General features: G+C 38.2%; 2 protein-coding genes across 15 annotated transcripts in view; one reads left to right on the plus strand and one right to left on the minus strand.

The window, feature by feature from the left end:
• The window catches only part of RABGAP1 (RAB GTPase activating protein 1), a 179,581-nt gene extending 175,326 nt beyond the window's left edge, over window positions 1-4,255 (plus strand). For 9 of the 11 annotated variants that reach the window (XM_029201909.1, XM_029201906.1, XM_029201914.1 and 6 more), the window contains one exon: window positions 2,588-4,255. The gene's annotated coding sequence lies outside the window, so the exon portion shown is untranslated. The remainder of the gene's footprint in view (window positions 1-2,587) is intronic. The other 2 variants (XM_029201907.1, XM_029201908.1) reach the window with 2 other exon arrangements.
• The window catches only part of STRBP (spermatid perinuclear RNA binding protein), a 135,987-nt gene continuing 110,598 nt past the window's right edge, over window positions 350-25,738 (minus strand). For 2 of the 4 annotated variants that reach the window (XM_029201918.1, XM_029201919.1), the window contains exons 11-18: window positions 22,554-22,646; window positions 21,959-22,158; window positions 17,705-17,863; window positions 14,329-14,463; window positions 13,985-14,125; window positions 11,209-11,332; window positions 6,923-6,967; window positions 368-4,411 (exon numbers count right to left, since the gene is read on the minus strand). In XM_029201918.1, coding sequence (XP_029057751.1) covers window positions 4,335-4,411; window positions 6,923-6,967; window positions 11,209-11,332; window positions 13,985-14,125; window positions 14,329-14,463; window positions 17,705-17,863; window positions 21,959-22,158; window positions 22,554-22,646 — 974 coding nt within the window. In that variant the 3' untranslated portion in view covers window positions 368-4,334. Of the gene's footprint in view, window positions 4,412-6,922; window positions 11,333-13,984; window positions 14,126-14,328; window positions 14,464-17,704; window positions 17,864-21,958; window positions 22,159-22,553; window positions 22,647-25,738 lie in introns of all 4 variants that reach the window. The other 2 variants (XM_029201920.1, XR_003790704.1) reach the window with 2 other exon arrangements.

Raw genomic sequence — 25,738 nt, forward strand, 5'->3', positions numbered from 1 at the left:
AAACATAAACTTCATTTTAATCTATCTATCTATCTATATATATATCAAGTACAACCTTAGCACAGAACATCTAACACATATGAAATGCATTTATGGAATGAATACACGTAACGAAGAAGCAAATCCTCTTAAAAATATTTGGCCTAACCCTCACATCTTTTAAATGAACTCCATGACGGTTGAATCAGGTGGGAAATAAATCATCTACCTAATCTGGAAAAGACAGATGAATTGCCTTACATCTATTTGGTCTCTGCACACCAGGTATTTACCATTCTGAGTCTTGCCATAATTGATTCTGCAAATACTTAGCTTAACTCAGTCAGTTTTATATTTTTCCATAGTTACCTTAATAGTTTGGTTTTTCTCATTTTCTATTGCTTTTTTTTTTTTATGGCTTCTTGCTGCTGTTGTATTAGGGCATACAACAAAGATCAGAGATATTCATTTCTCAGAGAAGTCTCTCTCCTTGAGAAATTGGCACTTTGATCCTCAGCTTATGTAACAGCTACACATAAATGGGTCCTACCAGCACTGTTACCAATCTTGCTGCTTATGAAATTCCAGCACTTTTTGCCCTGACGTAAAAATCTTCTTAGGTGAACACTTCCCACCACCAAATTCTTTTATTTAAACAGGTAAGTGTGTGTAATTCGCATATACGTTATAAGTTTCTATACACATACACACACTTAAAAGTGAAATGTCTCTCAAAGAGAAAGTAATTATAAGGGTATTAAAAACAAAATGCTGAAAATAACTATTTCACATTTAGATCATAAAAAATTTTAAAGTAATGTGATGATATAAGACCTAAGAGATCAAATACATCATATATGATTGTCATATATGCATGTTGTGTTCATCGATTTTTAATTTTCTCTTTAATCAGAAAATAAAAGCGCTTACCTTTGTATACTGAGACCACAGCTTACAGTCACTATATCTCAGCCTATTTTATACAAGTGATATGGCTACGAAGGTCCAAGGAGAACGAGAATAAAGTGAGATAAACGTGCTGAAAACTGCTTAAAAGTATTAACCTGAAATACACAGAGGATCCAACACCAGTTTTAAAAATACATTAACGAGGTATTCCCAGCTCTTCAATTAATAATGGTGAATGACTGATTCATGATTTTCAAACATTCACCCAAATTTTAAAAAAGAAGAAAAGGCTAATACCAGCAAAATCTATCAGTGGTTTGTTCCCCAGGTTAACAATTTGAGAGAGACTACAAACGACTCCAGGAGCCCTGGCTTCCCCGCACCATGCACTGCATCTAGTCAGCATGAGGTATGTTGGGAATCTATTGGACCAATTACCTTGCACAAGAGATGGGGTGCTCCCACAGCCTCAAGAAACATGGCTGCAGGCCACCTCCCTGGCTGGGTGCCAGCCCCCATGCAAAGAATATGGCTTCAAGGAGGACCCCTATCTCTGAGGAATTATAATAGCGCTAACTGACGCAGTCAGGAATGCAACCATTCAGTTTATGTGCTAAAAAAGTTTAAAAACTGTCAGAAGATAGCACAGCTCATACACTAATTCTAAGTTCTACATTGGTTTGTAGACTCCCCGACAAGAGACTAGGCTAGGAGGGGCTAAGTATATCCAGATATTGCTAGGTTTCCAAAGGAAAAGTTTTCAAACAGACACCATGGCTCTGAATAAAGTATTGCTCTTCTTTAAAATGCTCATTCACTGCTTTCCAAAAGGAGGTGTCAGAGTGCTGTGTCTGAAAGCTGGAAAGCCTCAGGGGGTCACATTGCTCTTAAGACTAAGACATAGAAATTGCCATTTCAAGCCAGACAACCTGATGGTTCTAGAAGTCAGAGAAGAAATCTTGAGGGCCCAAGTGAATAATAAATGGTGCGACGCTCAGAGGCTGGCAATAGGGGCTGTCAATGAAAAAACCACCTACAGTGGAGAAAAGAGCAGAGAAGCAAAACTTTATGTTAATTTCACAGAATTTGGTGAAGCCAAAAGCTTCATTTATATTTCTCTGCTCTTTCAGCTGTAAGTGGAATTTTCATTACAAAATGAAGGGGTGGGAAGGGTAAAGGGGGTGGGGGTAGGGGAAGGACACTTAATTCATTACAAGATTTAAACAGTTGAACTTGCATGGTTACCACTTCTAACAAAGGACTGACAGCTCAATTATTTTAAGTAAAGCAGAGAAATGTAAAAGTTTGCAGCAACTGGGCAGGTTTACAACATGGTTAGTAACTTCCAACAAACAACAACAAAAAAAAAAAAAAAAAAAAAAAAAGACTTGGTAGAAACCATTTGAAATGACTGCCATCATGTTGGAAAACAGCACAGCTCCATTTTCACCATTATAGAAGGGTTGAGTTATGAAGCTGAGTCAGCTACTTCAAAAGAATTTTCTAAAGAGAAATCTCCAAAGAGATTCCAACTTGGAATGCAAATTTGACAATCAATTTCAAATAACAATACAGCTGCAGCTGCCAATTAATAGTATTCCAAAAACAAAGAGGACTGTTTGTAAATATTTAATTAATAAAAAATGGACACTACCAGCCATGCTTTTTCTTCTCAGTGATGGCTCTGTTTCATCCATAGGTCAGCAAAACGAATCAATGAAACATGAAAACTCCCAGCTGAGATGGGCCCTCTTGTGTGCGTCTAGCCACTAATGGCACGGGATGAGAATGGTAAGTTCACAGCTACTTCCAGCAAGTGATGAGGTTTTATTAAAGTATCACCCACCACTAATAAAGACAAAAGGTCAAGGAGCAGCAGTAACAAGCATGGTGTAAAAATTTTATTTCTGATAAGTAACACTAACATTTGTTTTAAACGATCTGTTTCATTCTCATTTAGCGGTCCCAAAGAAATCTGGTACATAAATTTGCCGTATTTTGTGAAGCCCATTCTCAGCGATGGGTACTGTTCAGCTCCAAAAAACAGAAATGAAGAAAGACGAGGAAAGCTAATTCATACTAAAAACAGACATTTTTAAGACACAGCAACTTGTAAATATCAACATGGGACCACACTGTTGCCTTCATGGGGGTGAGTACCTTAATAAAACCATTACCTTCTAGTAACATCATAGGCTTCCAAACAAGGTGAGAATGCAAGTGGAAGACTTAGGTCTGCACCCTTTACAGAACAACACAATGTTACCAACTGATCATTTTTCACCAGCTTAATCAGATGTCTTAAAAAATAAATGCTGACCCATGGCTGAAACCTGTCACTTTTCACAGCAGCACTCAACAAGAACTGGGACAATCGAAGAGCAAGTTTTTATGGGGACCCTGTTGCTGCTTTAGATTCTGGTGTAATTGAAGAGGATAAGAGACCCTTCAAAGAATCCCAGAAAAATCGCTAATCTTCTCTCTGCATGAAAAAAGCCAGGGAGTGAACACAGTATCTTACAGAGTGAAGAAGGCCACAAGAACAAGAGAGGGTGATTGATCAATTAATTTATTATTTTTTAAAACTTGGAAATTCGGAAACTAAAATAATCACATTCCTCCTTCCCCATCTCTGGGTAGTGCCATCATTTTAATAAGCAATGCTCAGATAACAGAGTAAACCTTTATCATGGGGATGCCCTCGCACAGCAGGAGTACAAAGGGCTTACAAAGTAAATGGACTGTGGCTCAAACTAACAATCGCCTTTGCTTTGTTTTATCAGTTTGGTTACAAATGAATGGGTTTCTAGGGCTAAGTTATTATTAGTTTTCAATTCTTTATAATTTGATACCAAAACATATCAAAAATAATAAGCTAAAACAATATTCAAACCCATATTTTATTGGCTTTAATTACACACTTCAATATTTACAAAGTTAAAGTTTAAATGAAAAGTCTCTATTGTATTAAAAAAAAATAACTACAGCCCGAATTAACGTGCCCTGGGGCAAATACATATCAATCAGCTAAGCATCAGTGACTGCATCAGGAACCAGGCAGTACTCTGTGTTACAACAAAGCAGTTTATTTGTGATCAGTGTTTGAGACTCTATACATCCTTCACGAATTTAATTTTACATAATCTGATACTCCTCTTAAAACTTAAACTTTGAACTGCTAGACTTATTTCCCTAGAACAGAAGGGCTGGTATAAGTTATTTTCCGGAAATGAGGTACCGTTTCACAGAACTAGTTTCTTTTTGTTTGTTTGTTTTCAAGTTTTAGAGAACTAAATTTGCGTTTGTTAAAATCAAAAAGTAGGAAAGATGTTCTTTACAAATAATTTTGATCAAGTATGTGTTCAAAGAAAGCAGGATAAAAAGGCTTTTTCTCTAACATTCTGTATGTACTGTATTGTTCAATAGGAATTAGCTTCTGTCATTTGCTAAAAGAATGAGTAGTGGGGAACAGGATATGTTGGGAATTTCATAACGGGTAACAGAACCATTCTCTTGGGTAAACCTACAGAGAAAAGAAACGGAGAGGACTCCAAATAAGTTTAATAATCCAATAAAAATTTCAGGTTAAAAAAAAAAAGAATCTTACAGTAATTATCATTAACCTTTTCCAGATTAGTCAGTCAACATGTACCATTATGGAAGAGGCCCACAAACTTTGAAGTTACTCTTAATATTTTCCACTCAAAATTAAGATGGCTACATCATAGGAAGAAGGATATTCAAAAAGGGATTTCATCTGAGTGAACTGTCATGAATTATAAAGCTCAAAAGCAATGCTATTGATTAATATTCTGAAGTGACTCTCAATTTGGCACATCACATATTACAGGAGAAACAGGGACGGTCAAGATTCACAGCACAGCTTTCTGTGCAGGCCTCAGATCCCCAGAAAGACAGTTCCAACTGGAGTCGTGACCAGGTGTTTACCTTAACGGCTACTGCCAATATTGGCATGGCAAATCTGGAAAGATTAATTACTTGCTTAATTTTGTAATTAATGAGTTCTTGTGGCCTCACAAACTTCTGCATACTCAAGCATGATTTGAAATCTGATCCTTATTTCTATTCTAATATTTAAGCTATGGAGAAATCACAAAGCAGCAACAGCAGGTATTCGAGAGCACCAGATGATCAGAGGGAAATTACCCCACATGCAACAGCTTTACAAAGGCCAAAAGACATATTTACCTTACAGCCAAAATAAAGCATCGTTTTAGTAGGTTGGCATCACAGTAACATTTAAAAACCAAATCTTTTATGTGAAAAATGGGGGCATTACATTTCACCAGCTTTGGAAGTCAGTTATATGGCGCATGGGAGCCTTCTGAAGGGGGGCTCAGAGGCCGCGGGGTGAGAGCATAATGTTAGAGAGGGAAGAACAAGAGAGAAAAACTAAAAAGACAGGAAAAACGTGAATGTGCCTTAGAGCCTAGATATACAAGTGTTTTAAAGAAAAAAATTAAGCTCTAGCAAACCTGTACTAAAGAACATGGGACTTACTATGTCTAAAAGAAAGACACGGACTTCAGGACCTGCCCTAGGAGGCAGACGCTTTGACTCTCACACAAGACATATTACAATGAGTCTAGTGAGTCAAAATGTATTTGGATAAACTGACCAGACCTAATTCACAGGAAGGATGAGGTGGTCAGGGTATCCAGAAGTTGGCTGAATGGTAAAAGCAAATTGCCAAATCAAAAGGAGCTAGAGAACTTGAATTCAGAAGGAACTCTAAGTGATAGCATATTCTTGGACGGGGAGGCCCTGGCCAATCCTGAATGTGTCAGTGGAGACATTCAGTTAAGGAAGAAACTCCAGACTCTGCTCTCAGCCTTAGAGGAAACTCACCCCAAACGTCTGAGCCTTCCAGCTTCTCCACATCTTTCCAGGATGTAAATTATCTATCTTAATGGGGAAAGCGGTCAAACTGTTCACTTTCTACTTATTTCTACAGCTAGGAAATCAGATGAAGCTTCAGTTTAGCAGTGTCTTAAAGACCCATAATTTTCATCCAAACAAAAATGGGAAAGCTGATGCATGAAGAGAAAAAGCATAATGAAAGGTCTGAGGCTCGTGTGGAGGACTAACGCCACAAGTAGCAACACAGTCCAGGTCCTTCTCTTCTGTGTGCACACACACCCAGCCTGGGGTCGCACTGCTGCACACACACGTGTGCACCCGCCCACTCTTACACTCACATGCATTCTCTCACATGTGTGCACACACACTCGCGCTCTTTTTTCTCTCAACGACAAACATCCTATAGATGGCCAACTCTATACCACATAGCACCCGAGTTAGGAAAAATGCCTAAGAGAGCATATCACTGACTCCAAACCTACTGCCTCCATTGCCACATAAACCTCATTCAAAAGTTATCCAAAGGGCCACTGAGGTTCATTTCCGCATCTGCCTTTGTTTTTTATTTTTGGAGGGAGAGGAGCTATTCCTATGATTTTCTCACTGTACTGCAGAGACCTTCTGCAGTAAGCACTTCAGTAACTGCTGCAGATACCCCCTCATCACCCTCTAGGGCCTGTTCACTCCACCTCTACAGAAAAACTCATGAAAAGGGATGACAGCTATGAATTTGAAGTGAGCACTTCCTATCTCTAACTCAAATCACCTAGAGTTCACAAACCAGAAACTTAAATGTAGCCCTATAACTGGCAGGCAGCCAAGCTAGAAACTGAGTATGGCCCTTCAGTAGCCTTTGAATGGAGTATAAGTTGGCTGTAAGAAGAACTACTTAAAATATTTAATTTCAATATGGTCAGAAACAGGCAATTAGAACAAGCAGTCCTTCAATCAGGCAAAGCAGAGAGAAGAGCAACTCCAACCAAACCAAGAACCACAAGGTTGTGGCATTTTCAACGGGAATTTAAGTTGGGTCACTAGAATAAGTAGGTCTGAGATCCTCCAATTCATTTAAAGAAACCCTAGATACAAACTGCGCTTTGGATTGCTGTGCAGAGTGGCTTAAGAGGAGAAATCAGTAAGACGGTGTACATACCATAGGCAGGGGCAGCTGTGCTGTAACCATATGGTGTTCCATAGCCTGGTGCAAAGAAGGAGAAAGCACATCAGTCCAGGAAAAAGGGCAGAGTCAGCGCCGGCCCCATTCACAAGGACCACCCGGCCCGGCGCCTTTGGCCCCAAGGGCTCCTTCCAGGTGCTGGCTCAACCAGAACCCTTCCCAGAATGGCCCGAGTCCACCGAGATTCCTCCATGCCTATGTAGAGTGGAAGCTTTTTACTACGGCCTACCAAGCTCTCCTGACCTACCAGAATAACCTGTTTCTTTCTCACTACACTTACCACGTTGTATTATAATTATCAACCCTTTGTCTGTGTTCCCCCCTAGAATGGCAGAGACTCAAGTCTTATACATCTTTGCAACACTTGAACCTAGCAGAATGTCTGGCATATAGTAACCACTCACACATTTTTGTTCAACAAAAGAATACTTAGAACCACTCAAGTTACCAATTTCTCACAGTTGGAAAATAGGAATTTCCAAGTCTTTTTTTCAGAAAGCAGTGACAGAGCAGGCTAAAGCCTCAACTGCCACTGAAGAGGGCGCACAGATCAGGCTGTGGGCTCGAGGGCAAGGTCCATGTCTTGTTGCAATCCGAATTCTGGGCCCCAGCACAGGGTCTCTCAGTAAATGTTGTTAAAATTGCCATTAGCATCTGGTGCCTATGAAGAAGGCTCATATTATCAATAAAGTACAAAGAACACAAAAGTTTTTGAACCATTTAGTTCTGGCACTAGTTTCTTATATGTCCTTAGATATGTAACCTCTGAGTTGCCACTTTCATCTATAAAATGGGAAACCCTCCAAGCTACTTTATAGTTTTAAAGGGATTAGAAATACTACATTAATAGAAATGACAATCTTTAATCTTTCAGTAAAATGACTTTAAAACATATAAATACTAAATCACTTGGGTAAATCTCTAGGAAAAACTGGTTTCTAAAATAGAACAAGGGCACAAAATCTACATGGGCCCTTCACATTGTACCCAAAACAAATCAAGCTTTTTTACTTTATAGCCCCTTTTTCTATAATCATTTCTGCCGCTAGAATGATTTTTTTTCTTCTTCTTCTCTAGCTGACCAACTGCAACTCATCCTTTAGGTATCTATCACCTCCTCTGTAAAGTCCCCCAGGCTTGCTGTTCACTTTGCCCACCCCACGTCACAGCTTGCATCACATTACACGGTACTTTCTCAAGTGTCTGTTCCTACCCCATGTGACCCTGAGCATTCACAGGGGCAGACGCTAAGTGTTGGTCATCTTTGAATGCTCAGATCTAAATCTCTTGTTTGAGATAAAACATTCAAATATATGTTGAATAAGTAAATTGCTTTTGGGGACTAACAAACATTTTCTTAGAGATAAAAGTTTTTCACTTTTTAGTCTATACTTAAGTCATATAAAACTGCGGGTTGTACAACTTAGTCTTTAGTGCTCACTAAATCATATATTTCAAGAGGACACAAGGCAGCTGAAATAAGCAGTAGGAAATATACAGTAGGAAAAGTATCAGAAGCCAAAAAAAAAAAAAAGATTAATGCTTAAAAAAGAAGGCTGTATATCAAATCTATTCCAGGAAAAGGTAGCTGGTTGGCTAAGGCTACAGTTTCAAACGTTTTACTAAAACCTCCTTAAAGAGATGAAACTATAACAACTAAGCTGGCCACTAATGAGGCCACTGGGGTTCTAATCCTGACTTCACGCCTCACTAAGGTGACTCTGAATTGCACCTGCTATTTAACCTCTCTGAGCCTCAGTCTTCTGCAGAAACTGATGGCAGAGGAAGGTAATTAAATAACATGTGTAAAAATACTTACTACACTCCCTGCTGCACAAAATACACTCTGCAAATGGCATATAACCTATTCATAATCCAAACTGACCTAATCTGTATCTTCTCTAGGCTATAAAAGAACTTCCTTTTTAAAAGCTTCAGAAGACAGGCCTTTCACAGAGGTCAGTGCAATGATGTAAGAGAGAAGCTACTACAGAGCAGAGAGGCAGACAGCAGGATTCCTCTCACAATCAGTGCCACTAGCTGATGGCTGCTGACCCCTCGGGCGTGAGGAAAACGTCCCATGGCCCAGCAGCTGGACAAAACTGGACGAGCACGTCACCAAAGGCAAGAGAGTTCACCTCAGTAACCTGCCTACTACTGTTTAATGAAAGCTGCTTCCTTTAAATAAGACATTAAATGAGGCAAAAATAAATAAATAAATAAATTTCCATAGAAATAGTGAGATGCACAGAAAAATGTCTTAATTTTGGACACGCAAAAAATACCAAACTGTAACCACCCTCTTACACTGTCTTTCAGTGCTCTCTGTCTCCTTCAATGGTGCCACCATCCAATCTACTTCCTCCAGCATTAAGATCCTGGGAGGGACCTGAAACCTCACTCTGTTTCGTTCTCCACATTCAATCCATCAATTCTGCTTCTGAAGTTCTTCCATCTGCTCACTTCTTGACCCCCATCTACTTCCCTACACCCCCTGGAGATCCCTCCATGGCCTCTAGTCTAGTCTCTGAGCTTACAAAAACCTTCTACTTTGTCTTGGCATGCCGACTTCTATCCTTACAAGCCATTCTTCATGCTACAGATAAAGTCTGAAAGTCTCATCTCCTTACTCCTCTTAGAACCCTTCACGACGTCCCCCGTACTTAGGTGCTAAGACCAAAATCCAAACCACAGCCTCCAAGACGGGACTGAGCACCCACTTTAGCTCAAATTCCCCCCACCCCCTCCCCCTTCACCCACACACAGTACTCTCCACACTACAGACATGTTGGCCTCCTCCTAATTCTTCAAATGAGCCAAGTTCCCTCCTACCAGCACCATAGGGTGCTGATGTGCTATTCCCTCTGTGTGAGGTGTTCTTCTGTCCCAATCTTCTCTGAGTTAACCCCTACTCATTCTTCAAAGCTCAGTTCAAGTGTCACATCTTCAGGGAAACCTTCGAGTCCCCAACAGACTAGACCAGGTTTCCTGTCACGTTCCCTCACAGCATCGTGCCCCTCTCCTTCATCACAGCAACTCAGTCAGTCGTGAGTATTCCATTAGTATGTCTCACCTTTAGACCAAACACTGCAGGAGAACAAAATCCATGTCTGCTGTGTGTCAAAGCAGGCACACAATATTTGAATAAGAGTACACATTGTTTATATGACACATCTTTGAGCTATGCCCCTACTGGGATCAACTTCTAGGAGCTTAATTCCAAAGCCACATCATCCACAGAACTTCCCAAAAAGCCTATTCTAAGTCTTTCTTAGAAAAAAAAAACAAAAACCACAACCTAAGTGAACTTCTTAAGAGTGTTATACAAAAAAATAATGACAGGATAAGACCCAATCTTTATGACCATTTCATCTTGATCAACAACTACTAGTGGTTTAGTTGTCAAGTTCAAAGTTCCATACTTGCAATATTACAGAGAATTTGATTTTAATGAGACAGAGGTACAGCTACTGCTAAGATGATACAAGGATCAGAACAGAAGGCAAGCAGAGGGCATCTTTTCCCATCTTCCTCAAGCCATGTGGTGAAATGGAAAGAATATAAACTTTGGAATTAGAAACACCTACATTCAAATCTTTGCTCTGCTGTTTACAAGATGTCTCACACTGAGCTAGTTGCCTTACCTCCCTAAAACTTAGTTTCCTCACCCAGAAAAATGGAAAATATTTCTACTTGAGGAAACACTGTGAAGATTAAAAACAATTAAGTGAAATCATTTATATGAAAGTATCTAGTGTATACTCAGCTCTAGATAAGTAAGTTCCCCCTTTCCTCTTTTTGTACTTCTTTAGCCCCTGATGGCTCCCCAACATAGAGTTAAAGAAATGCTAACATCGCCAGGCTTCACCCCAATTAAGTAGCTCTTACCAGCCATTTTTCTCACCTGTGATACCCAATCTGTCATCTATGTCCCCACCGAATACACTCTGCTCAGGTATCCAAACTCCCAATCTGTGGAATATCTTTGAGCTCATATCTCATTGTCAAAATATGTCCCCTCAACCAAGCGCAATACTCCTCATCTGTCACCTCCCTCCAGAAAGCCTCTAGTCACTCAGCAGATTCCAGGAGAAAACCTGTAACATTCTGTAGATTCTCTTCTTTTGAAGTTCGGTGCACACCCATCCTATACCCATATTATGTTTCCAGAAACCCTGTATAACCCTGGAAAATAAAGGAGAGGCTGTCCTTGGAACTCTGGCCCAGAAAAGGAGGCAGATGTCTCACAGGGTGCACTATACCTGGAGCTATGTAGCCAGGAGCAGCTGTGGCCCCAACAAAAGCTCCCCTTGTTAGAGTTCCTCTTCCTCTGCCCCGAACAGCTTGGACTGCTGCGGACACAGCTGTATTCACAACACCCTTTGCCTGTTAAAAATAACACATTTCATTACTGAGAGAAATAAGATCATCTCATCAACTTTGTAATGTATAACCTCTATGAGAAACTTGAGCCTGTACATGAGATTAGTCGTCTATGACCTTGAACCTTCAGTTTATAATCTGTAAAATGAAAATGACATCTATCTTACAGAGTTGTTCTGGAGAAGAGCTGGCACACAGAAGTATGCAAATAAATTCTTCCTTTCACTTGAGGGTTACCCAGAAAGAGTTCGTTTTCTGCACACAAATTTCAGCAGTCAAATTACATCCAAAGTCATTTTAGGCCTGACTAAAGCAATTACAGACACTTGATACCCAGGTTCAAAATTTACTGAATTCTCCCCCAGCAAACAAAAAAATAGCACAACAAACCACCTGGAGTTAGCTGTGAACCTGAGTGGGGTTTAAAAAAAAAAAAAAAAAGGAACTAAGACAGGAAGACCAAAGGTGTGGATGCCAGTTCCTGATGTAAGTAACTGAGACCTCAGGAAGGTCATGCAATTCTGTGTGTGTGTGTGTGTGTGTGTGTCTGTGTGTGTGTGTGTGTGTGTGTGTGTGTGTGTGTGAATCACCTCTGGTCTCTTCTTGCTCTAAAATGCTATGGGACTCTGGTAAAGTCACATAATCTCTATGGGAGTCTCCCCAATAATTGCAAAATGACAATTATGATACCCACTTTGTTTTCCTTACTTCAGAGTAGAAAGAGCAACTGAGAAAATAGATACAAAGCTCTGAAAAGTAGAACAGATAAGGACAAAGAGTAACGGTACACAGGGCTGCTAGAACATTCTTTTCCAAAACTGAAAATTTAAGAAATAAGAAAATATCTAGTTTTAAATTACATATTATATTTACTTTTTAATATAAAGATGCTATAAAAACTCAAGCTCATAAAACTGCTAATACTCCCTGCTATAACCAAGCTGCAGGGAAGGAGGTGCAGAGCCTCAAAAGCATTGTACGATCAAGTCAACAGCATCTCAGACCGCTTAAATAGTCAGTGCATATACACATTTATCTCTCACTGAAAAAATCCTAGGATAGCCTCTGTAACTGGGTAGAAGACAGTTTCAAGGTCGAATGTATCATGCACAGAGAACAGCCATTTCTTCCTTTTGGCTGAAAAAAATCCAACCAAAATAGACTGCTTCTTGGCTGTCAAGCACATTGAACACGTGAGTTCTATAGCTTTTAGTATGGAAAATTTCTAAAAATGAGTGAACTTCATGCGGGCATTTTTTTTTAAAACACAGCTTAGTCAAATGTAGTCAGAAAGTAGTAGTCTGGCAGCAGCAGAGTGACTCCACACAAAGCAAGCTCATGTCTCCTAGAACCAAACCTAACTACCTAGTAAGTATCTGCACATAGCACAGGCTTTTTAAACACTAAAATTAACTGACCCATATACAAGATGTAACGCATGAGAAAAACACACCAAAACAAACAAGGTACCAATTATCCTTCCACTAATTTAGAACATATTCTAGGAAGATTTTAGAAAAAGAAAATCCACTTATCCTCTCTCTACATGTGTACCACTGCAATTTAAACGCTTTATTTGTATTTCATCTCAGTAAAAGTTCGTTTTCTTTGTTTATATTTTGAATTCTAGAATATAAGCAGTGTTTATTATAGTAAATACAAGAAGTTTAAATTAACACAAAACAAATTTCTAAGGTGGATATAATATACAATAGGAGCATGCCAATGGTCTTTGGAAGGAGAAGAACCAGGTTTCAAAGGGAACCCTTACCATCAATTAGCTATGTTACTACAAGCGGTATCTTAATGTGTTCAAGCCTCATTTCCTCATCTATAAAATGAGAGCTATTCTAACCTCTTATAATGGACTTTGCATATGCATATTTAACACAGAATCTTCAATAATGTAAGCTTCCTTCTATTAGTCTAAACATTTTTACTTGACTTGTTCCTATCACATAATATATTCAGACATTATTATACCAGTATTCTCCACGAGGGAGAGAATGTGTCTTTTAGTTAACGTATCTCCTTTTCCCTCACAATCGTGCACATGGTATATGTCTAGAAAATATTTTTGAATACGTAAATGAATGGATAGAAGAATCTGTTATTCAAAAGCGTGCAACTAGGAGGCCATCTTTTCTTACTGCAACCCTTGTTACAATCCTGGGCCTTTAGCAGCTCTGTCATTTCCAATGTTGGTAATGAACAGAAGCAACAAAGGGTCAAGTTCTACTGTGACGCCCTCAAAGGAAAACCCAAAATAAATAATGCAAAAGGACAAAACTGGAAAGGAAATGGAAGAGCACCTGCAGACTCTCACGAGAGTAAGCCCCAAATACTCTTGGCAGCTTCCCTAAACTAAACAAATGCTAGTATCTCATTAAAGTCCCAACCCTCCAACACTCTACCTCTTCAAGAATGACCTAAATCCCCCAAATAATGCTAATAGTCTCTTTTTAATAATTTGCCTAAAAGACCACAGAACAGAGAGCCACTAATCATATTTCTATTATTCATGATCAAACCCAAAGCAAGGGTTGCCAAATCCAAGAAAAAGAAGTAACTTTAGAAAAACCTGAGTGGCACAAAGACAGGAAAGGAAATTTAATTCTGGTAATATCTTTCAAAGGTTTAATGCTTAACTCATACCTGAGGGATAATCTTCTTTTTCTTATTATTTGCTGCATTGGGTCCAGAAAACAGCTTCTCCAGGGCAGCTAAAGCTGCACTTGCCTTTGCCACTTTCTTATTTGGACCTGCACCTCTGAACTTCTGTCCATCTACTTCTACCTAAAATCAAGAACAACACTCTGCAATTACCCCGTGCAATTCCTCTATGTAGTTTTAATTTAAATGTGTCACAACACAGAAAACACCAAAAGTCAAACAGTACCATGAGATTTGACTCAGTCTAAAGCTTTTTTATATATAAGCTGAGGATATCCTATGTCTTTGAGGGGAAAAATAAGGTTGGCTTGTATCTAGGTACACACCTCCATTACAAAGCGTTTGTCATGGCTTCCACCAGTCTCCGAGATGAGTTCATACTTAAGACCTCTTCTTTTTTCATTGAGCTCCATTACAGGATTTTTGCCACTTGCTGTGAGGATAGGGCCCTGAGTTCTTACCTAAAAGGAGGTTCAATCAAGTAAGATTTTAGAGTATTAGATTTCTTATTAATACAATTATACTACGTCTCCGTTGACAAAGAGGCTCAAGAATTGTACTTTAAAGCATTCAGGGGCTAGGATGCATGATCACTTCTGTATACAAATGGTAAAATATCTTTAAAGGTATAGAAATTCTACAAGCAGTAAACATCACAGTAAGTCATCTGGCCAGCCTGCCATGGAAGCAGGCTGTCTCAACAGATCAGTATTCAAGAGCAGTGTAGCCTTGCCATCACATGGCACTCCAGAGTCTGATCTGGGGTGTTCAAGATCTAAGAACAATACTCTAAATGACTGACAATGTAGGTAGAACAGTTGAGACTCACATGACACCTGAGCATTCATTGTTTTTCATCTTTAGGATTAGGAAGAAATAACTCTCAATTTGGGAGACGGAAACAAAATGTGCCTACACACCTCTCAGTCTCTCTAAAGAGATTTAACGGCACCTAGAGTAAAAACAGTAGGCTACAGACTATGAATTCTGAAATTAAAAAATAATAAAAGCAGTCATTCTCGGCCTCAAGGAGCTAGAGTACAGAAGGAGGGATTGATCTAATCACTGTAAAACAATGTACATTACAGAGCCCATGTATATTATGGAAACATAGTACAAGGAATCATTTTCTAGGGCAAACAGGATAGTTTTCCTGGAAGTGACATGCAAACCTGACCTTAAAAGGTAGGTACCAGACCATGAGAAGGAGGAAACGAAGGAGAAGGGCATTCTGGACAGAAGAAACAGCCATGCAAAGGCCCAAGAGAAAGAAAGACCATTTGTTTGGGAAATTGCAAGAAGTTCCATTTGGCTGTATTAAGCGAGTGAGGAGAGGAAAGCAGAACCAGATTAGAAACACTCTTGATGGAGCCAAATCATAAAGGAGTTCAAATGTCATGCAAATGAGCTTCGACTTTATCATGGACAATGGGGAGCCACTGAAAGCCTTAAATCTGGGTAAATTCACGATTAGACTAGAAAACTGCTCTAGGAGTGGTGGAAAGAACTGACATACGGTTAAGACTAGAGGTGAGGAAGAGAAGTAATTCACGTAAGAGTGTGAAGGCTCAAACAAAGAGAGAGGCTAGCACCAAAAATAAAACCAACCACAAAACACCACAAAACTATAATTTTAGAAAGGAAAGACCCAACGACTGAGCACTTTTTGAGGTTAGAGAGCATGTCTGTAATTCTATCCCAGTAATTGCTCAAGAAATGCTGAACAAAAATGAATTATTACATATAATAGGATTTTCATGTATGTAAACCTAATGGACAGCAAGATTCTCTTAACATACTCTACGCTGATTTAATAAGTGGTTGATGCTATAAAAGTGAAACATTGGACAATTTTTAAAGACAATTTTAATAAACATTCCTGGGTCTTTTGCAATAAACCACTTCTTGAAGAGTTTTTAATAATCTACATCTTTTTAATTTCAAGGCAAATTTCTGGAGTCCATCTTTAAAAGGTAATGAGTAACTTCTGAAACTATGGTAATCACTCCCTGCTTTCCAAATCTGAAATCACTTTATAAAAATGAGTCAAGATAAAAATATTTGCAGTTCTAATCAATTATTACTATTTTAATGAAGAATAAGAGCTTTCTCCCCTCCCCATTACTAGATTATACAGAAGCAAAGGAGAGACGGATTCACAACCAGAACCTCCACATACTCTCATAACTGCTATTAGTTTAGCCCACGCTGCTCTCTTAATTCCCTTTGAACTTAACAGTCTGTACCTCGTAATTAATGCGCTCTTTTTCTCTTACTATTTACAACACTGCCAGCAAACCATCTTGGCCTGCCTGTGACAACCACTTATGAATGACTGGTCCTCTCTAAAGCCAGGTGCCATGTCTTCTATCCTCCACAGCATCACATGAGGAGTCAGGCATGGCTTCCACAGGCCTCAGCCCCATCAGTCCCCACCATACAGGCCTACCTGGTACTTCTCAAACATTTACTTTCACAACTCCAGATATTATACTTTCTATTCCTTGGCCCAGAATGCCTTCTTTCCACCTCTTCCCCACATAGCAAAATCCTACTCATCATCTCAAACCAAGCTCACAGTTTACTCTCTTTGATTTTACATGTGTGTACATTTCATAATCACATCCTCCTTTGAGATTATACATTATTAAATTCATTTTGCAATCACGGTGCTTATCACATTACATTGTAATTATGAGCGTATCTTTTGCCCTTCTATCCTGAGAACATCTTAAGGCTCTGGACACAGTTTCCGCAGCATCTAGCAGTAAGCAGGTACTAAAAGGGGAAAAAATTATAGTCCACTAAGTCCTTGATAGATACTCATTCTTACAAATGACACTTTTTTAAGTTTAATGTAAGCTCTTGCGGTTATTTAAAGCCAATTTTTCTTATGTAGAATGCAATAAGCAAGGGCCCCATGAATTCCCAAATAAGCCGTGTATACTCAGTACTTGGATTTTTGTCTCATTCTATTATCTCTGACAATACGTCATAGGTCAGGACTTGCTCAAGAGTCTGAGGAACATACTAAATCAGACGCCTTTTTTAGGGCTGGACCAACTCAATGATGACCCCACTGACCCCCATAGCTTAGCACAAATTTCGAATAATCCTAAATTTCCCCATTAGATTTTTTTTTAAGTTTGCAAACATACATGCATACACATATTCATTCATTCATTCATTCGTTTATAGCACAGCAGCTTGTGGGATCTTAGTTCCCCAACCAGGGATGGAACCGGGGCCCCCTGCAGTGGAAGCATGGGGTCCTAACCACTGGACCGCCAGGGAAGTCCCTAGATCTTTTTGTTTTTCACTCTTCAGTTATTGTTGACATTCCTCATACATTATGATTGTGAAATGCTGGAAGCAACTCCCATGGCCAGCAAAAGAGAAATGCTAGTTAAATTAGGATACATCCATGTGTTGTACAGTATACAGTTATGTTTACAGTGATTTTTAGAGTTAAGTGAAAAAACAAGATGTAAAGCTATATGAAAATATGATTGCCTTCATAAAAAATACACATAGAAAAAAGGCTGGATATAAATAAAGCAAAATATTAATAATGGCTGCCTCTGGAATACATACACTTGTATATGCTTTTGATTGTCTCATTTATACTTCTCCATACTTCTCAAATTTTTGACAATGAACATACATTACTTTTTTTCCAAGGAAAAAAATATATAAGTATACCTCTAAGGTACTGGAGGTTTCAGTTGTAGAATTTCCAGTATTATTGCTTGAGTTTGAAGACACTGTTTCATTTTTGCCTTCATTATCTGACTTTTCATCGGAACTCATACATTCAGTATCTGCATCAAAGCCCGTTGGGTATCCCATTGCCTGCAGCACCTGTACAAATTACATCAAGATTCAGTTTATTTAAACACCAGACACCACAGAGAACAGATGAAATATGGAGGACAACAGTTTCAAACCCACAACATTTGAAACCGTGAAACACCTTGCAGAAAGAGAAAGATGGTGCTAAATCTATAAATCCTTGGTTAGAAAAGTTTTACCTACCAGAGTGTCACCGTGGAAAATGGGGGAAACCTCCTCAGAGTAATTAGGTTTAAATAACGGAAAACAGAAATGCAAACCTGAGGCTACCCTGGGTTCATTTAATTTGGAGACGAGAGGTAGAGAAACAGAATAGCCAAGTTCAACCAGTGAGGTGAGGGGGAAAGTAAAATCGCACACTATGAAAAGTACACTAGGCTAGAAAGGAAAACACCTGATGTTCTAACTCTTTATTTCTCCTCTGGTCCTCAGTTTTCCAATTTGCAAAACAGGAAGACTGATTAATTGACCTCTAAGTTCTATGACTCAATCCAATAGGGGAAACTAGCACAGAAGGGAAATCAAGGAGTTTTCTTTACCTTGGAGCCAATATGCCTGTTAATTACAAAATTACATCTGAAGCTTTCTACTATCCATCCCTTTGGCTCTCCACTTAAAACCATAATCGAGACTTGAAAGAAAAGATTCAGTCTCTAGGTTTATTCTCTACCACTAAGTGAACCAGGAACAAGTTTAGGTTTGTATCTCCACCCCTGCCTCTCAAGGCCCGGTTACATTGTGGCTTCCCCCAGTGTTCACTCTTCTCATATTTCTACTCATGCCTGGCATTTCTCATCTTTTTTAAAATACAGTTTTCAGAAGTGTGTGTGTGTGTGTGTGTGTGTGTGTGTGTGTGTGTTTTGTACACCTTTTAATATCTCCTTCCAGGTTAAACTGCTTTTTAGATGTTTGCAGAAGAATATGTGCACTAGCGTTTTTATAAGCCTCTATCAAACTGGTTGACATTGCAGTCAGTTACTGACTTAAAGGTCTGTACCAGAACTAGGTGCCTAAAGATCCCTATATTTGTTTTAGCTTTTGACTAATGTTTAAAGTTGCTGGAGTGTAAAAGCAACAGCATATTTCTTTATAATCCCAACTATACCCAATAGGTGTCTCAAAAAACTGTTATGGCTGCCACACAAATGAGTAGCCAAACAGTCTAGCCTTTATAAACAATAGCATTCTGTACAAAGGATTCTGCCAATATAAATAAAATATTACTCTCAACAAAAAATGGGCAGAAGTAGACTTCTGTGCCTAGAGAACTTGAAATTAATTCACCCAATTCATATGGAGAAACTGACATTCTGTTGAACGTTTCAAATCGTAAATAAATTCCTTATATTCATTGGGAGTAAGGCCAAGAATACTTCTGTAACATCGTAAGTTCTAAGAGTACTCAGGTAGGACTTCGCACTAAATACACTAACATCGTTTGCCTATACCCTTGTCAATATTTATAAAGAAAACACCTTCTCCACTGCCTGAGTCCTGCAAATATGCTCTCCCTAAGAAATCGCGTCTCAGAAGGAATAGTTATCGGTCTGGAGTTAACACCAGGCTAACACAGGCTGCAAGTCAAAAGCCAAGAAGAGTCCCAAAGAAATTTGATTTGTTTACTCCAAAAAAAACTAAAGACACAGTTTCCCAATTTAATACAGACTGTTAAAAGTCTAATGTGAATTATTTAACACCACTTCTCTCTGCCCTTTCCACACATATCAGATTCATTTATTGTTTTTGTAGCAACATATTTCAATACATTTACAAATATTTTATATAACTGATGGATAATCTCAAAGGATATTAGAAGTGTACTTGCAATACAGCACAACTAACAAAAAATTTTCAAATTATTTTTCTATGAACGCATATTCTAAGATTATTAACTAACATATGCTACAGAAGTAAAAAGAAAAAAGTATGGAGTTTTTGGACCTATAGAACCAGTTTGTTTGGAATCAATATTAAGGCCATGATTCTTCCTGCAGCATGAAGAGGGGCCTATAAAATATGTCCCACCTCCTTTCATGCAGGATGCATCCTCCTATTAAGGACCATAACCCTCTATTTACTTTACCATGTTGCACCATGCAATGTTTCTGCCCACCTTCACCATTTGACTGTTGGTAAAAAAGTATATTTTACTCTTTTCCACTAAGTTTGAATCCTGTTTTATCTCTGATTATAATTAACACTTGTTTCTGCAAGGTTAGCAAAATGATGACAATTGATGAAGTTCTATAATGGGCACATGGATGTGTACTGCATTATTTTACTTCGTGTTTGAAAATTCTCATAATAAAAAGTTAAAAAAACATATATTAAGGCCAAAAAAACTGGTATACCAAAGAAAAGTGAGTTTCAAATGTCTGGCAAACAAATCAAGCCTAATAAACACATCAATTGAGCTGAAAAATCACAAAATGATTCTTGGAAACAAGGTGACTGGAAAATCCAGGGTAACCATGCCTGTTTTCTCCTGGAGAGGGGTTGAGACTGAGAAAGCTGATACCCTCAAAGACAAGGGGCCAAGAGTGGAAACATGCAGCACACCCTACCCCATGGCTCTCCACTCAGGAGAAAGTCATACTCGTGGCTTCCGCACAGTAGAGAGCTGATGGCTCCGGAACCTCTGCAGAGGGGCTTTACCCCTTGTCCCCTTCAGCCGATCTTTTCCCCACAATGATTAAGATTCTTTTCATGGAATATGGCTGATTATGTCCTTAAAGGTGTCCTTTGTGAGGGACAGTCAGGAAAAAGGACTAGAGGAGGAAAGGGAAGACTGGCCACTAATCTTCATCATTTTAGGGTACGTGCTGCTAGGCAGCCACACTGCTCCTTCTGTTCTTATGTCATAGACAGTGAATTGATATTGATATTTCAAAAGCTTTCTGGGTCAGATGCTAGAGAACTTAGATCCAAATTTGTGACTCATTCTCAGCATACTTTACAGCTAAGTTATTAAACTGTATTTTTAGCCTTATTCCTAAATTCACTTTTTCCCTCATTCTTAGTTTTCTTTTTCTGCCTCATTTTAAACTCATACTATTTCAACATACTTAAAAAGTACCCCTTTTGTAAACAACATAACATACTGTTCTATAATTTTACAGCTTAGCTATTATTTTTCTGCATTGTGCTTATTACTACCTGACAAATAACTGACCCATTTGTATATCCCGCTGTCTTTCTCCCCATTCTATCCTCACTAGAATGCAAGCTCCAGGAGGGCAAGGACTTTATTTTGACCACTGCTGTATCCTTAGCATCTAGGATAATGTTTGCATCTACATTAATAATACTTGCAAACTGGAATGACTATGAAAACAGACCAATTACATCTTATGTCATACTGTAACATAACAGAACTTTTCTTTAGTGAAAAGTGATCTTCCATCTACTTGATCTTTGACATTTTCGCATTTGTGTGCAAGAGGTCAAATGTAGTCATGGAGAGATTCCAATATTTAAGAATTTTCTATAAACCTATATGCATAATTGACTGGTTCAATCGTGGACCTTATTCTCTATGGAAATATTCTGAAATACAGAAAAGGCACCACATGCAAAAAAAAACACATTAAATTTATTTATGACAGAAAAAAATCTGCAAACAGCAAAATATCCAATGATAGGGGAATGTTTAAACAAACAATAGTACATCTATATCATGTTAATCATACAGCCATTTAAAATTATTTATGAAGATTTTAATAACATAGAAAAACACTGATGACATGTGAAATGAAAAAAAAAAAAAATCAGAGCATAAAACTATATATACACTGTGAGCTCAACCTAAAACAAAGAAACAGAAAAGGACTGGAAGTATATACTATATACAAATATTAATGAACTGCCTCAGAGATAAGCAACCAACAGTTTTTATTCTTTTACTTTTTTGTGTTTTGCAAATTTTATATGATCAACACATTTTATAACCAAAAAAAGAAGAGTTTTGTGATCCAGAGGTGACAAAAGACTGTATGTCACTGTCATTAAAATCTTGAAAAATTCTGTTAATTTACGATAGATAAACAAGCACCTTATTTACAACATAAAATAACAAAGCACTGTTGAGTAAAAGAAATACTGTACCTTCACTGCTACGTGAAGTTTTGCTGTTTTCTTGGATGGTCCTGAGGCTTCATATGTTGTACCATCCACATCTACAGACATTGTGAAGACTGGGGCATGGACAGGGCCAGACTGAGATAAGAGCTTATATTGAAGCCCAGGCCTGATCTGATTTAGCCTCATTAGTGCATTCATAAGGTCTATTGCTTTGCTATCCAGAACTGTAAGAGAAAGAGGAATAAGATCAGATTAAAGCAAAACCATTTTGCTTTAATCTATGTTTCTGTAGGTTCCTAGAGACCACTATAAATTCAGATTTTAAAAAAGAATTTCAAAACGCACATATAAATTAACTTCACTTCGTAAGTAATTCTAAAACTACTGCTTAAATAATTATGGTAACATCATTGTAAAAGTAATATGCATTACCATAGCTATACATTCATTTTAGTTTGTCAGTATATTTTAAGCAAATGATGCTTGGAAACAAAAGTTATTCAATCAGTTTGTTAAAACTTCAATTCAAATCAATCAAATCAATCACTTTTTAATTTTTATTTTCCTGAGACATAAATCCTTTCTAGTTAACATCTATAAGAATAAAGATTTTACACACTTTTCCTTAAGTTTCGTTTCATCTTCTTATTGGGATCTTTATCATCCCCTAATCCATCTTCAAATGGCCTCTTCAGAGCTGAAGACCCAGCACCTAAACAATTACAAGAGATTCATTATCAGTCAAAACAATGATTCTACTTACTCTACCAAATGTACCTAATATGTTCAGGAAGGAAAAATCTTAGTAATCACAAGGACCATAAGACCCTTTCACTGATAAATTAAATATTTATAATCTTGTAATAGCAAAAAGGTTTAAGTGAATCTTTATGAAACAATATTATCCCTTTTTATAAATATTTATTTTCCCATTTATTCACATATACACATACAAATATCTATGCATAATATTCACATCTGTATATGCATAAACAGAAAAAAGTCTGGAAAGATATGTATCAAAATGTTAAAGGTGGTTATCTGTGGCAGTAAGATTTATTTTCACTTATGTCTCTTCAAATATTTCTATAAGTTCACATTTATTATACTATTAATTTTTAAAGTCCACATGTTAAATATTATGCTTACGGAAATCTGATTATTTCTCATACTATGACATATTCTTCTGTCTGCCTGTTCAAATTTCTATTCAAGATTTTATTTACAGTTCATCTTCCCCATGAAGTTTTCTTCAGTTTCCCTCTCATCTCAACTTTTTAGAAGAGTTTCTATGGTATCAGAAATATAAAGTGTCATACGTAGTCTTGTGTCACTGCCTATTTCATATACAGAGACCTTGTGTTTCCTTAGTGTTCCATGAAGGTCAAAGATATTTTCTCCTTGTATCTTATAAACTATCTAACATAAGACTCAGAAACAACATAACGGGTATGGAACAAAAACTAACTGAACTAATATTACTCAGTTTCTTAGATAAAGCAGCTAGTTAATAATGCCGTCAAGACATAAGGCAGGAGCTTTGCTGTCCAAGATAAAAACAATCAGAGAAAAGTTCATCAGCCTGTCCAAGTACTACTTTAAAGAACTCTGTGTTTTCAACGTAAAAGTTGGTTGTTGGGTTTTTCCTAAAGGAAAGTTATGCTCAAAAGATTCATGCCATAAGATTTCCAGATACTTCTTAGTGAAACCTTGTAATAACACTGAGATTAACTACATATTCTCTGATCATCAAGATTTATTGTCCCTTGGGGTAAACACTGACTTCAGCATTTGCTTGAGTCAATACTTACCACTCAGGTCAATCAATCTTGATGTGCTCTCTTCAACAGAAGGCAATATCTGCTTATATCTGCTTAGTAGTGTATTTCATTTGCATTACATAAAACTGTGGGTTTGCCAGTCTCCCAGAATGCAGTCTTTAAGAGATAAAGTTAAAAAGGAACAACATCTATTCAATCACTCTCCCACTCATTAAGTTACATTAAAAGCTGCTCCCTGATTGCCTGGAATTCACCAGCTGGCTTAGACGTATGGATCTATTCTCTAAATCCTCCAGCTACGTGAATAGAGCTGCATGGATTAAGCTTCATTCTACCATCCCTGCCCTTGGACAAGGGCTGTAAAATCTGGAGCTAATCATAATAGCAATGGGGGGGAGCGGCATGGTGGGTGGGGGGATGGGCTTGTGTTACAAAAAGCAAGTTGTTTTCAACGTCTACAGTATCTAGAAATAAGAAGTGACCATTTCAGAGGCAACAATTTTTAAAAACAATAGGTGAAGGCTTACCATATGCCTGGCACTGTTCTTAATACCTTATATGAATTAATTTATTTAAGCCTCACAAGCACCCTATGAAGCCTGTCCTTTCATCATCCTCATTACAATTTTATTCATGTATTCATCCAGCAACAAATATTAATAGTTTTTCTATGTTCAGGACAATTTTAGGTGCTGGACATCTAACAGAGAACAAAACAACGTCCCTGTTCTTAAAGAGTTTGCATCTGGTGGTGGAGACTAAGCCCAACATGTCATATGGTCCCGAGCACAATGGAGAAAAATAAGAGGCTTAAGGAGGAGGATGTGTTGCTATTTTTTTTACATGTGATGCCCGTCAGAAAGGTATCACTTATAGATAAGGTAGCTTTCTGATGAAGATCTAACGAAAGTAAAAGAGTAAGCTATTCAGCTATGTGGGGAAAGAGCCCCAGGAAGAGAGAACATCAAGTACAAAGGTCTTAAGGCAGGAACATGCTAAGAAACAGCATACAGGCCTGAGAGGTTGGAGTGGCATGACGAGGACGGGACAGGAGAAGATGAGCAGCAGCAGGAGCTCTCAACCTTAGCTGCCACTAAGTCACCAGAGGAGCTTCTGCAAAATACACAAGTTCCACTTCTAGTACGAGAAAGTAAGTCAACTGAAATAGATGAGAGCAACCAGAAAAGATGGACCAAATGTCTGTTCCTGGGCAACAAAGAATTATAGAGTCAAGATCCGAGAGACAAAGGAAACCCTGCTCTGGGGGCCATACTTCCCCTGGGGGTATCTTCCACATCCAGAAGAAGCCACTAAGAACTGAACAGAGCACCTTTGGCACCCCAGGTCTCAGGGGTCAAAAACTGGACTTTACGGACCTCCAAAAGGGGAAGGCCTGGTGAATTCCCCACCCTGTGGGTTGGGCCTCTGCAATGCCACATGCTAGAAGTAAATGAAGTAGAAATAGTCTGGATCTCAGAAGGACTGAAGCCCACCTTCAAATCACCTTAATCCCTGATTGCATTAATATGATCCAGATTGCCAATTCCACTAGTCATCTCCCAGAAACAAATATAAATCCTCCCTGGAGCACTATATCATTACTCTAAGCTTTAATTCCCTCCAAAAATTTTAAATTTAAGTCTCCATCACTCAAAACAAAAACAAAACACAGGTACATGAGAAGACAAGATACTGTGATCAAAAATCACGAGAAGCAGCAGAAAACAGAAACAGATCCCAAAGAGACCCAGATGATGAAGCATTCTTTCAGAAACAAACTTTATTAAAAAGAATGATTAGGATGCTCAAAATGAAAATAAAAAATCAAGAAGAATTTGTGGCAGAAAATCTGAAACTATAAAAGAGCCAAAATTGTAGAAATTAAAAACTGACAGACCTGCAAGGGGAAACAGACGATCCACAATAGAGGGGAATTGGCATACCTCTCTCAGTAATTAAGAGAACAAGTTAAAAAAGTGTGTGTGTGTGTGTGTGTGTGTGTGTGTGTGTGTGTGTGTGTGTG

The sequence above is a fragment of the Monodon monoceros genome, unplaced genomic scaffold (assembly GCF_005190385.1).
Source record: "Monodon monoceros isolate NGI ecotype Baffin Bay Population unplaced genomic scaffold, NGI_Narwhal_1 Super_Scaffold_5, whole genome shotgun sequence".
Lineage (NCBI taxonomy): Eukaryota > Metazoa > Chordata > Mammalia > Artiodactyla > Monodontidae > Monodon > Monodon monoceros.